We start from the raw sequence: 12,104 nt of genomic DNA, 5'->3' as shown, positions 1-12,104 counted from the left end.
ATCTTTGGTATTTCTGAGAGTACGGGCACTGGAAATGAATACATTTATTACCTTGACTTTTCTAGCTTGGAATACCACAGGATGTACACGGAAACCCCTGCTTTATAATTCAATTAGCTAATTCAGTACTACTTTAAGCTGCTTGAAACGAAGGAATACTGTAAGTATACGTCACTTTCACAAATTCTCCAGCTGACTACCACTTCTTAAGAACATATATTCAATGTGATGGAATTGTTGTACAGCAACCTCCTAGAGCAAGAAGTACTGCAATTTTCAGGAAAAAACAAGGAAAACTAAAGATGGAAGAAATCTGTTTTTAAAGTACAGCTTTTGAAATAGTTAAGAATTATAACACTTCAGAAGGAAAAACACTTCTACTGTATAGTGGATTAAGAGCAGTTTAAAGGAAAAATCACACAGTTAATTAAGAGACCAATATTTTGTCAACTGAAAGAATTTTCCATGGCAAACAAAATACAACACTATTTTGGAACATACGTGATATGCATGACTATCTCCTAAGTATGTTCAACAATCAGCTGCAGTTACATCGCACCAAAGAGCTAAAGGATATCTGATACCTGAAGTGTGTACTAGTTGAAAGGTATTCATTGCTTCTTCACATTATACTGCAAAATCTACTTCAGTGCCTACAAAAGATATGTTAACGACTAAAGCGGACCACAGCTACATCTTTGATTGAGGAGTGACAGCTTTGAAGGAACACATATGTTTATTGTGTAAGTACAGTACTTTTAGAGCTATGCACTGAAGTTATTCTCAAGTGCTACACAAAGAATGCTAAGTAATACTATTTTTAACTGGATTCAGATTAGTAGTATTGTAGACAAGTGTTTTGACTACATGAGCAAACTGACAAAATGCATAAGGGCAAACTGTTAAGTCCTGTGACCATTTATAGTGCACTTCTTGATAGAAGCCCAATATAACTAATGCAGAGGATGCACAAGCTATGAATTGTCAGCTCTCATAACGGAAGTATTTTTACTCCCAAGGATCATAGTACACATTTTAAAGATGTTTTGCTTGGTTCAATGTACAATTAAGGAGGGGAAGAAATGAGTTCAAACAAGGAGAAGGTCAATAATCTTTAAGTCAGGTCAGTGTTTGAATGGCCCTATCATACACTTGCCAGAAAAAAGTTGGTATTGACATATTACCAACTCAATAACCTAGAAGCAAACTGTAGCTCATGTTCTAAAGCACATCAAGTTTAGGTCTGAACATCAAATGCTAAATAATTCAATGCATTACTTACTAAATGAAAAGTAGAATTATTAAAAAGTAAATCTAAGAGTTGCATATTGGTGAAGACACTGTGTCAGAACTCATTTTACATGAAAATACTTTTTTGGTTCTTGCTATGTTTAATAAAATGATAAATCTACATAACGAAAGTATTGATTCTCTTATCTGTTGATCTCCAAAATTAGGTTAGATTTTTGTTTTGTTTGTTTGTTTTTAACACACAGAAATGAAAAAGCAGATCTTACATGCAACCTACGCCTGTTAGCATGGAAGGGACCCAATATGGTAATCGTTAGGAGTTACATGCAGGCTTTGAGTGCTGCAAGGCGTGAGACTAAAGGCGGAGCTCTAATCTTTTCCACTATCAGCAGCCATCATACTGAGAATTATTAGTTTCAGAAGATAAACTCAAATAGATTGATGACAGCTTAGCTAGTAAAACAGACATTTACAGCATTTCTTAATTTCCTCTTTAGTCCCAATTCTAAAAGAAAAGTAGATGCTGAACAGCTGTTTAAACCCTCCTAGATCTAAAACCTCTGAGTCATTAAACTGACTGCTTGAATGCAGTGTAGGACAGGACAACCGAGAGAGACTGTGGTCATTTTGGAACAATGCAAAGTCTTCAGAGAACTGCTTTAGAAATCATTTTTTTCATATTTGTGATAAGTTAATGCGTGGCCACACTATGCTTTATCCAAGACAAAGGAACTAAAACTATCCAAACATATTCCAAATACTTATTTTCAAGCAAACAGTTCTCAAATCATATAAAAAAATTGAAAGCACATCTATTAAAATATAGAGGGCTACTTTTATCACTTCCAACCTCATGAAATGTTCCTATTCAATGTTCAGCAAACAAATATGTATAATATCTAATTTCTGGAAAAAAATACTTTCCTGAAATGCACATGATCCAATATTAAAGTCATGTAAATATACATGTTCTAATTTTTGCATTGCTGCAGGTTGATATTATGTTGCTAGCTTTCAACACATGCCACATACCCCTTACATACAAGAAACATTCTCAGACTTTCAAAGCAACATTGTAAAAAGAAATCAAACTTTCAAGGGTGATCAAATTTAAATTTTGTTTGTGATTTGACTAATTAATTTTACTAAAAAGGAGTATGTTGACATTCAAGGAAAGCCAGCACATTTACAAAAACTAAGCTAAACTTGCATCAATAAATGGAAATAGTATTTATTCAGTAGTAATAGAAAACTCAAAGTAGTGTTGGGAAAATTCATTATAAAGAGCAAATTTATTTATAATTTTACTGAAAAAAGTTCCAAAGAGCAATAAAGAAGAAAAATTGATTTTATTTTAAAGAATATGAGTTCAGCAGTATGCAAACTGAGTAATGAAATCATGATGTAAGTTGATTTTAAAATACTCACTTTTTACTGAAAATTGTATATTACAGAGAGAACAAAACTTAAAAGACTTTTTTTTTTTTTACTCATTAATGTGCTTTAAGAGCCACTTTATTCGTATAGTTCCTGAAGCTGTAGCATAAGACCCGTGATAGTTTGTCAGGCTCGGATCGTCTATATATAAACTATATCGCAACCTCCACATAGTAACATGCTATTTTTATTTTCTGTAACAGCAAAAATGTTATCTCCGTTACCGAGTTACTAAAGTATTAAAATTGTATTTTAATAATTCTTACTAAAAAGTTTAAATATTAGTTAATTAAACATCTCTAAATTCTCTACTTCAGTATCCAACAAGTCACATGTGCCAATACAACTCAGAACTGCATTCAATGGATTTTACTCCAAACTATCTACATCACCTAAAAGAGTAAATAAAAGCAAAATGCGCATTTACGAATGCACCTATTTTGCAGAACATTTGTTTTCATCTACGTGGTTTACAACTATAAAAGAATCTCTGGCATGTCCCTTTAAATGAGCAATAGCTAAGACAACATGTACGGATTTTAATTAAATTAAAGCACAAGAATTATTGAAACAAATGACCTGAGGGCTCCTCTATGGCACCCTGAGTGAACAGATAATACAGATATAAGTATTTCCTCATGGAACGAATGCATCCTGACAAAGCACGAGCTACAAGCCAAGCGATCAAAATTCAGGTTTTAAAGACTTTTACACTTACCCGCCTACGGCAGAAGGGCAGGCCCTGTGCAATGATGCTGATGCTAAATATCTTCATCACAGTTTGGTGTGGTAGAGGTTCTTTGGCACTTTTAAGGTCAACAGAAACCAAGCCATGGTTGATGGCAGTTTTCCCAGGTTTGGACATTTTATCGTTCTTACTTTGTCAAGTGTACTAATAACGCAAGAACATTGCTAAAAACTTTGCTTCTAAGGTTGCATGATTTATCTTTTTTTTTTTTCTTTTTTTTAAAAAAGTTTCAGACTGGTGACTTAGCTCCCCACAGCCTGCTGCCTTTGTCTCTCAACCTTCTCCTGTCAAGTGTCCTGACCTGTCTGCTGCTCAGTGAAGTGCAAGCTATCCTAGTATAGACAGGAATTAAACTACCAAGGGGCAGGCAGACTGCTACTGCCTGTCAAACAGCTGGTGGACCTCCCCTGCAATGTCAGAAGAGCCCTTCTCCAAAAAGGGATCCACAGACTGAAAAAGAATAAGAAAATCATGACTGCCAGGAGTTTTAATAGCCACAGCCGCTTACGCCTGCGCTTTAAAGGAATTTTTTTTTTTTTTTCTTTTAAATAAGTTGGCATTGTACTTTCAAGAAGGAGAATCCAAGGAGATTGCAACCTTCAGACAGTAACAGTGTTACTGCAGGATCAACTCCACCATTCTCCAGGCAGACGACTTCTGGACTTTCAGTAAAATTTGACAGCTAGTGACAAAAAACCTGACCTCAACTTTGCTGTTTCTCAACCACCATCTCCACAGACACAATGTATTGCTAAGTCCAAAAGTTAAAAAATTAAACAAAAATGAAAAAAATATTGGGGAAAAAAATGGGAGCCCCCTAAAATGAAGATATTGGCTCTAAACTTGCTCTTTTAATAAAAGTAGAGGCTATCATTGTATTTTCACCTGCATTGTGATTTTTAGCTCCTTCTTCCTGGCCCTCCTTACAGGTACCCCAGCCTGCACCTCCCGCCATTCCCTGCCGCTGTGGGGGGAGCAGCATCCGGGGACCTTTGGCTCTAGGGATGCAATGGTACTGGAATAGTCTTCCCTCTTCTGGAAACCACAGGTTTGGGTACCGGTTTGCTCAGGCCTATCCAACAGGCTGATGGAAAGGAGAAAAGCCCTTCCTCAGAGAACAGCGTCCCCTGAAGCATTTGGAGGAAGGTCTGCCTGCCCTTAGCAACAAACCTGACTGAGGTCCATTTTTCAGGAAAAAAGTTCTTACTCCACTGAATAAAGCTAGAACAGCAATGTCAATTATTAACCTCAATTAGTTCACTTCCATTTTAAGTAATTTCTTGATCAAATTAGCTTTCCTACAATGCCCCTAGGTTCCCACAATCCCTTTCCAATACCTATACTTGGACACGTTTCTTAAAAATATATTCAAATTTTGAAAACCTTTTTGAAAAAAATCTAAGTAGAAAGAGACAAAAGCCTGTGAAAATGTCTTATGAAATTGCTGACAAAAGACACAGAAAGCCATCAAACCCTTCTATGAACTGAGTCAGTACAGTCCAAAACACAGTGAATAAATGACCATTAAGAGATCTTACAAGCCCCTTTATGCATAACCCAGCAAAGATAATTAACTGTATAATCATGGGAGGGCAAAAGAGGGAGTGCAGTAATGCTTTAATGCTTGAAGCACAACTCTGTTACTTGACAAAAGACAGTATTAAAATATGCCTGTATTAGCATCTCGACTTAGCCCTTTGTTTCCCTTCAAAAAGCCAATCTGTAAGCAGGTCTCACTCACATATAGTGCCCCTCCCCTGACCAATCATTTGCTTGTTGAATGCTTTTGCTTTTTACAAAAAAAAAAAAAAAAATTGCTATAAAAATCCCTAATGTTTCATTGAGTATATATACATTGCAGTAAGCATTCAATTATAACAAAATATCTCTTTCTCAGACTAACAGAAAAATTCTTATTTCTTTACAGATGTTGCACATGGAAATGCTGTTATAGAATACTGGGTAGCACAGTATTTTCATGTACTTTTTTTTTTCCCCTACCATTCCATTCAAATGCCATTTCAAAGCACATTTACACATTCATTTTCTTCTAAAAGACTCTTTACATTTCCTTCTTCATACTTCCTTCATTCTATAAACTCCAAAACACAGTTTACCACTAGGCTGTACTCAACAGTGATACCATCAGATCACAGTCTATAGCTTCATTCTGAAATATGTCATATTTTGTACAACTAATATTAAGCTTTCACTTGTTTGGAAGACTTTGGAAAGGTGTCTTGCGATCTCAGTTTCACTCAAATAAGAAAACTTAATTGAAGTACTCCAAAGAGGAAGAAAGAGTAGCCTTTGGTTTCTACTTTGAACAACTGAAGTGAAACACAGAGCCAAAAACCCAAAGAGATCAACTCACATACCCCTACTGATGTGTCATTCAAAAAGAAGCAACAGGTCAAAGTTTTCCATTTTTGATGTACCACTCACCGTCTCAATTGTTCCAACAAAGTGGGAAGTTTACCAAAATGTATTTCTATTAATATAATTTGAGATTTGAATAGTATGTATGTAACGCAAGATCAGATACAGTATTTTGTACGAAAATAAACCCTCAGATTCTGTTTAACAAATACTCAATATTTTGTTTATTTGCATACAGAAATGTCTGTGTGTGTGTGTGCCAAGAGAAACTGCTGAAATAAACTCAGTTTTCAAAGATTATTTCATTGAGCAATTGCTGAAAGGAAAATTTGACAGTGTGGCAGATCACGATTTTAGTACCAGCCGTCCTTAGTTGGTATCAAAGCCTAGTATCTTACTACTTTACAGGCTTACTCACCCCCCACTTTTTTTAAAAACTATCAGCTCATAACCAAAGTGGAAAACAGGAACATAACTTGGCCCATTTACAGATTTACATACAATTGGGGAGCAGACAAGCCTGAGGTATGGCATTCTCCAAGCACTGCTCATGGCACAAGTCCAGTCACAGGTTATTCTCACACCTCTGAAAAGACAAAACTCTGATTTATCAGCCCTTCTTTTGTGGTTTGAGATAAAAGTCCCAACAGTACATTAGTTTTTACTCAGGAACTTCCAAACTATTCTACAGTAATTCCACAGGGACACACTTCTAGCTGAAAAAAAGTATCATGCTCACATTCAGTGTAATCCACTTTCTAAGTAGATAAAGCCAAAGCAGAACAAGGCTTTTTTTTGTCACACATGAAATTACAATGCCCGATTTCACGCTTTACCATAGCAATACCAAAAAGCTTCAGTTTCAGTCTCTGCCTATTCCCCCGCTTTTTTATCATCATCTCCCAGAAAAAAATGCTTGCACTACCAGATGAGATCGTTGGCTCAATTTTGTTTCCATGTATCACCACTTCTTTTTAGTCTTAGATTTGCTACACATGACTGACTGTAGGTATTATTGTCTTACAGTAATGCTTAAAGGCCCCAAGCTATGCTGGGCAGCTATCAACATTTAACAAGTGAAAGTCCTTAGCCTGAAAATACAACACAGTCCAATCTAAGCAATAAGAGGGTGTAACAGGAAGACAAAAATGGAGAGGGCTGGCTATCTTAGAAGCATCCGGAATGTATTGCATATACTAGACATCACTTATTTTTGTATTTATAACACATATAATTCTAATTTAAGCTCTAAATGTGAAGTTTAAAGAGTCACTCTGTTGCTTTAATCTGTAAAAGTGTGTATTTTTTACATTATGCAGGGTGAGAACATGTATAAACAAATGTGAAACTATGAAAATTTGAGCTTTAATGCTTTAATACATTTACCTAACATCCTGTTTCCAAATAAAGTGGTGTTGATTTCCAATGATGCTCTTTTTAAGTGCCTGCCTGTCATTTTAATCAGAAGATCGTGTCTGAAATCAGATGACTTTATTTGGATGCATAAAAGTGCCTAAAAACTTGAGCTTGAAAATACTAATCTGAGATTGTCATGGACTATTAACTGTAAACTTAAGAATCCAGAACACTCCTCTTTCTTTTTTGGCTGGTTCAATGAAGAGATGCCTTTGTAAAATGAAAGCATGTAGTAAGCAGTAATCATTTTTATACCTCGCAGTCAGAGTAATTCAAAGTGATCCTGCAGCAGAGCTTTTTAGCTGTTTACCAGAAAGCAAACGTTAAAAATTAACTAGCTCATTCAGTATACTTAACTCAGGAAGGCCACGTTTTTAAGGCATGGATCTATGAATTTATCCCAACAATGAAAACCAGCTTCCTCAAACTTTACAGAATTTTCTCCTAGAGCTGACAATTGTTTTGCATATTAACATTACTGGAAAAAATAAACAAACTCATGACATTTTAATATGGTAGTGGAACAGTAAAAGACCTATAGAGGCCTAAATGAAATATCTGCAAGTATAGAAAGATTAAAATGCAGAAAGCAGAACCCCAGTCAGTTTTTCCACAGTTCGTAACATCGGTGAACAGCTGCCCTCAAATGGATAAAACGGAGCACTGCAACATTTTAAAAGTTTCCTTCTCAAAATAATAGTAGCATAATAATCCTTTGAATATATTTGATAATATACTTCCTAAATAACATAACAGCTCTGCATATCTGTAGCATACAGAATGAACTATAATTTACATTATACACAAGCTTTATTGCTCCTTTGATATCCATGCTGGTCCCTGTCCATGTGTAGAAAGAGACAGAACCATTTTGTTAGCAAAGCAAGGCAGTCTGTACTACAGTGGGAACTACTCTTAATACCTACTGTGGTCCCAAGTTTATTCATGTGAGGGATTTCCAATACTAGTATACAAATAGTTCCCAAATGATACATTACACATTAGCCTGCTTTGTACAGGCAAACAAATAAGCTGTATAGATGCAAGGCACTGATGTACAAAACTAGCTGCAACTGTATTAGTGGTGCTGCACAGAAAAAACTATTGCTCTAAAGAGTCTCTATCATATCTGAGTTTTCCCAATACAAAAATCTGCATGTATAAGAAAACATAATGACCCAGACCCCTGAAGAGGGTATGGATGGAGTCAATGGAAAGGACAATTTTGATTTCACAACATCAGAATTTCCTAAAAAATGTACACTGGAATAGTATGCAAAGGGGGCAAAACTACTACTTAAACATGCAAACTAATGGCTTTCTCTGTACTTCATGGAAAAAAAAACAAACAAGTGTATACGTGTTGTACCACGAGCAACAGAATGAATGAAGCCTGGCTCCAGGTTAGGTTGTCATGCCAGTTCAAATTGAGCTTGAATGACACTACAGCTTCTTCAAGGCCTTATAGTCCTGAAACATCAGGGGACCTACATGGAAGTCATTCTGAGCAGTCCAGCCATAGCAAAGCTTTATTTCAGGCTTATACGTTACTATGAGTTTTGACTAATAAATGGCTTCTATGGTGTTAAGTACGGAAGAAACGTCAACTGAACCTGTTTACACGGTCAGAGCAAAACCCAATTCCACAAGGATTCAATGATGTCTAACCAGGGGATGGTCACCCTGTAGTCTTCTTCCTCAGCAGATGCATTAATAAACCTCTCCCTTTAGTTACCTTGAAAACTTGTATAATCTTAATCTCTCTCTTTGTCAAATTGAGTGAAAATTAGTCAAGAGATTCAGAAGCTCCGGAAAGGAAGACAGACAATGACAGGCAGATGTCTCAACTGCACAAGCTTTGCTTCCTTCGGAAAAAAAGCTTAACAACATAGTGAAGAAGCATCCAGATTTTCTTAACTTGGACTCAGATGATACTTCCTAGTTATAATTCTGGCTCTGGAATCATAACGAGGCACGGTCATTAATAACTACTGTGATGAAAGAGGTTGGTGTCCTATAACAAAAACTTAAGTTTAAAATTTCTGCCATGAAAAGGCAAGAAAGAGATACACCTTGCACAGCTGCTGGTGGAAGATGGTACAACTTGTACGACACTCCTATACTGAAAAAAATTACAAAGGTTCAAACAAATATAGATAAGGATGATGGTAAAAGCTGCTGTCTGGCAAAATACTTCACACTCAACAAGATAGCATTCCCCAGAAATCCACTAGTAGCGGCCAAGAAAGATACGAAATATCAAGTATATCAGCAAAGGGGAAATCATCAGATAAACATATGTACTAGACATTTTTCATGCCTATGTGCATGCCCATATCTGTTTAAGCATCCTTGTATCTAAGTGTGAGTGCGTGGAGAAATGAAATCATACTCAAATTTGACCTCCTGCATTTTAATACTTGTGTATGGCATTTAGCTACACTAGCCTTGCCTGCTGGGGAACCCAAGCAGTACATCAGACTAACGAATAGCAAAGGTTCACTAACTGCGACCATCAATGCAAGTGAGTTTGAATGATTACCAGAAAAAATATCAGATCTCCATTGGATCTGTTCGATCCCATAGCTGATCTTCTTTGGAGCTGAAATGAGACAAGTCAGCTGGGGATTCTCATGGCAAAAGGAGAAGATCAGCACCTCTCCTCCTTCCTCTGGCCATTTTATTCCAAATCCTTCATTAAACTGGCTGTAGAACTTGTCAGGCTTGTGAGCTTTGAAGTGACTCCAGAAAGTAGGGTACCTGAAAAGCCTCAATTTTTGTTGTCGCTGAGTTCATTTTCCACTAGATTAGCAAATGTAAAAGCTCACAAAGCAGCCAGATGCATGACGAGACAAACACAAGATGAACAGCAAAAGTGTTTGGAAGTGGAGAGTAGTCAAGACCTCCAACTCTAGGCAACAATGAGCTATTAGATCACCCCTCTTTGCTGATGGATTCCTTAGCCTGCAATACTGGTCCCAAAGAGATGTCAATGATAAAAGCTTCCTAGGCATCTCAACATATATAGAATTCCATCTCAAGAGAAAGGGAAGGGAACATGCAGGTACACGCAGCTATAGGCGTGGGGTCTGCCCTCAGTCACAACGGTACTAGTGCAAAAGAGCATTTGACAAATTACAGGGGACCATTTGCACAAGCTAACTTTTTGTAAGGTCACATTAGGTGTTTATGAAAGAAACACATAGACTGTTCAACTGCATATTGGCAAGACTATATAATATCAATATTAGTAACACTATCATATCATTAAAACATACAAGTAACCATGCGCATCTAAAAAAAACCCAATTCCTATCATATTTAGACATCCCTGTAAATGTACATAATCATTTTTAACCAGAGGCCTATGTTATCTGGCTCTACTCCACAAGCCTCCTAACTTTATTTACTGTACTATGGGGTCTTGTTGTCATTGTCTTTTTTTTTTTTTTAAACTATCTTTAAGTACATGTTTTCGTTTCTTCATTAAACTTTTCAAAAAGTATTCCAGGTATGTAACAGAAATCCAGCTGCATCATCTTGCGTTTTACAAATATTCCAGAAATGTCTGCCCAGTCCTCATTGGCTGTAATATGACTTGTTGGATAAGCAAGTTTAACTCTTTGGTCTAGTCAGAGTTGCACCAGCTGTTAAAAAGAATTGCTACAGCTGCTCTGCAGGAATTTATTTGCTGACCACTTATTTATGCTGTTGTTGCACCTTTAAATAAAGCTGAGACAAGAATTAAGGACTACAACAACAGGTAGAGAAGTCCTGCAATATTTAACACTGGATTAAAATGCAAGTCAAATTCCCAGCTGAGGATAAGCTGGGGGAAGGGAGAGCAGGTGTGTTTATCAGTAAGAAGGCTGCTTTTTTATGAAAAAGTAAGATAGGAAACTGGAAAATTAGTTTTCCATACAGTAATTCAGCTTTTCTTATCACTGTATCACTTTTCCATCTAAAATGCAAGACTTTCAATGAGAAATTCTCTGCTTATATATATACACGCAGAAAATATACACAAGGCAGTACCAAAGTATTTAAAACATGATTATCAGTTTCTTAATAGTGTCCAAAAAGCACTGCCGAAAATTAGTTTTGGACTTAGAATTTTCTTCCTTTCTACGTATTAAATGGAAAAGGAACAATCCCCAAAACATCAGAAAGGTGTTAAAAATATTTCTGCCACGTAATACATCTAAATTTTTTTTTTCTTCTGTAGTGAAAAATTCTGTCCAGATACCATTTATTCAGCATTAAAAAAAAAAATTCCTCTTGTACACAGCCTGACAACACAGCAACACTCTTCATATTAGCTATTATCTACTGCCAAAATAAAAAGGTTGAAGAATGAAAAGTATTACATTTTGTATGTTTGAAACAATATAGACATCAAGGTCTATTTTGATACAAGATTGTGTTTTTCTTACTAGAACTGTAAAATACAAATAAAGCTAACAAATGCAACAACTGATTGTTACACTGGCATTCATTTGATAGCACCAAATTAAGCTATATAATCCTTTTCAGCTGGTTAACAGCATACTGCAAAAGGGTGGGAGGCTATTTATAAAGCTCAAGATATGTGAAGTAAAGAATGCCTAGACTACAGAAAAAAGCAGGTAGTCTGTAGAAGGGCTGACACTCTTGGTTGGTATGGTTGCCACCTTGATCTTTTATTTGTCTTATTTCCTTTTTTCCGCCCCTTTTTTTTCTTTTTAAGAGGAAGGGGAAGCCTGGCCTGTATTTTCATTTAACAAACAGTGGCTTTCTCTGATTTGTTCAAATATCACATATGATTTAAAATGCTTATAAGTATTTAATAAAAATTGACTTTTTGTATATGGTACATATTGACCATATGTATATG

At 36.1% G+C, this 12,104-nt stretch overlaps 1 protein-coding gene across 2 annotated transcripts in view; it reads right to left on the bottom strand.

Moving 5' to 3' along the window:
- The window catches only part of FBXW7 (F-box and WD repeat domain containing 7), a 198,931-nt gene that overhangs the window by 82,318 nt on the left and 104,509 nt on the right, over nt 1-12,104 (bottom strand). The window contains exon 1 of one of the 2 annotated variants that reach the window (XM_068404063.1): nt 3,407-3,739. The exons of the other annotated variant lie outside the window; for it this stretch is intronic. Within the exon in view, the coding sequence (XP_068260164.1) occupies nt 3,407-3,553 (147 nt within the window). The 5' untranslated portion in view covers nt 3,554-3,739. Of the gene's footprint in view, nt 1-3,406; nt 3,740-12,104 lie in introns of those variants that run through there. 2 annotated transcript variants of the gene reach the window in all.

Source organism: Nyctibius grandis, chromosome 6 (genome assembly GCF_013368605.1).
Source record: "Nyctibius grandis isolate bNycGra1 chromosome 6, bNycGra1.pri, whole genome shotgun sequence".
NCBI lineage: Eukaryota > Metazoa > Chordata > Aves > Nyctibiiformes > Nyctibiidae > Nyctibius > Nyctibius grandis.
This window is presented reverse-complemented; position numbering and strand designations above follow the sequence as displayed.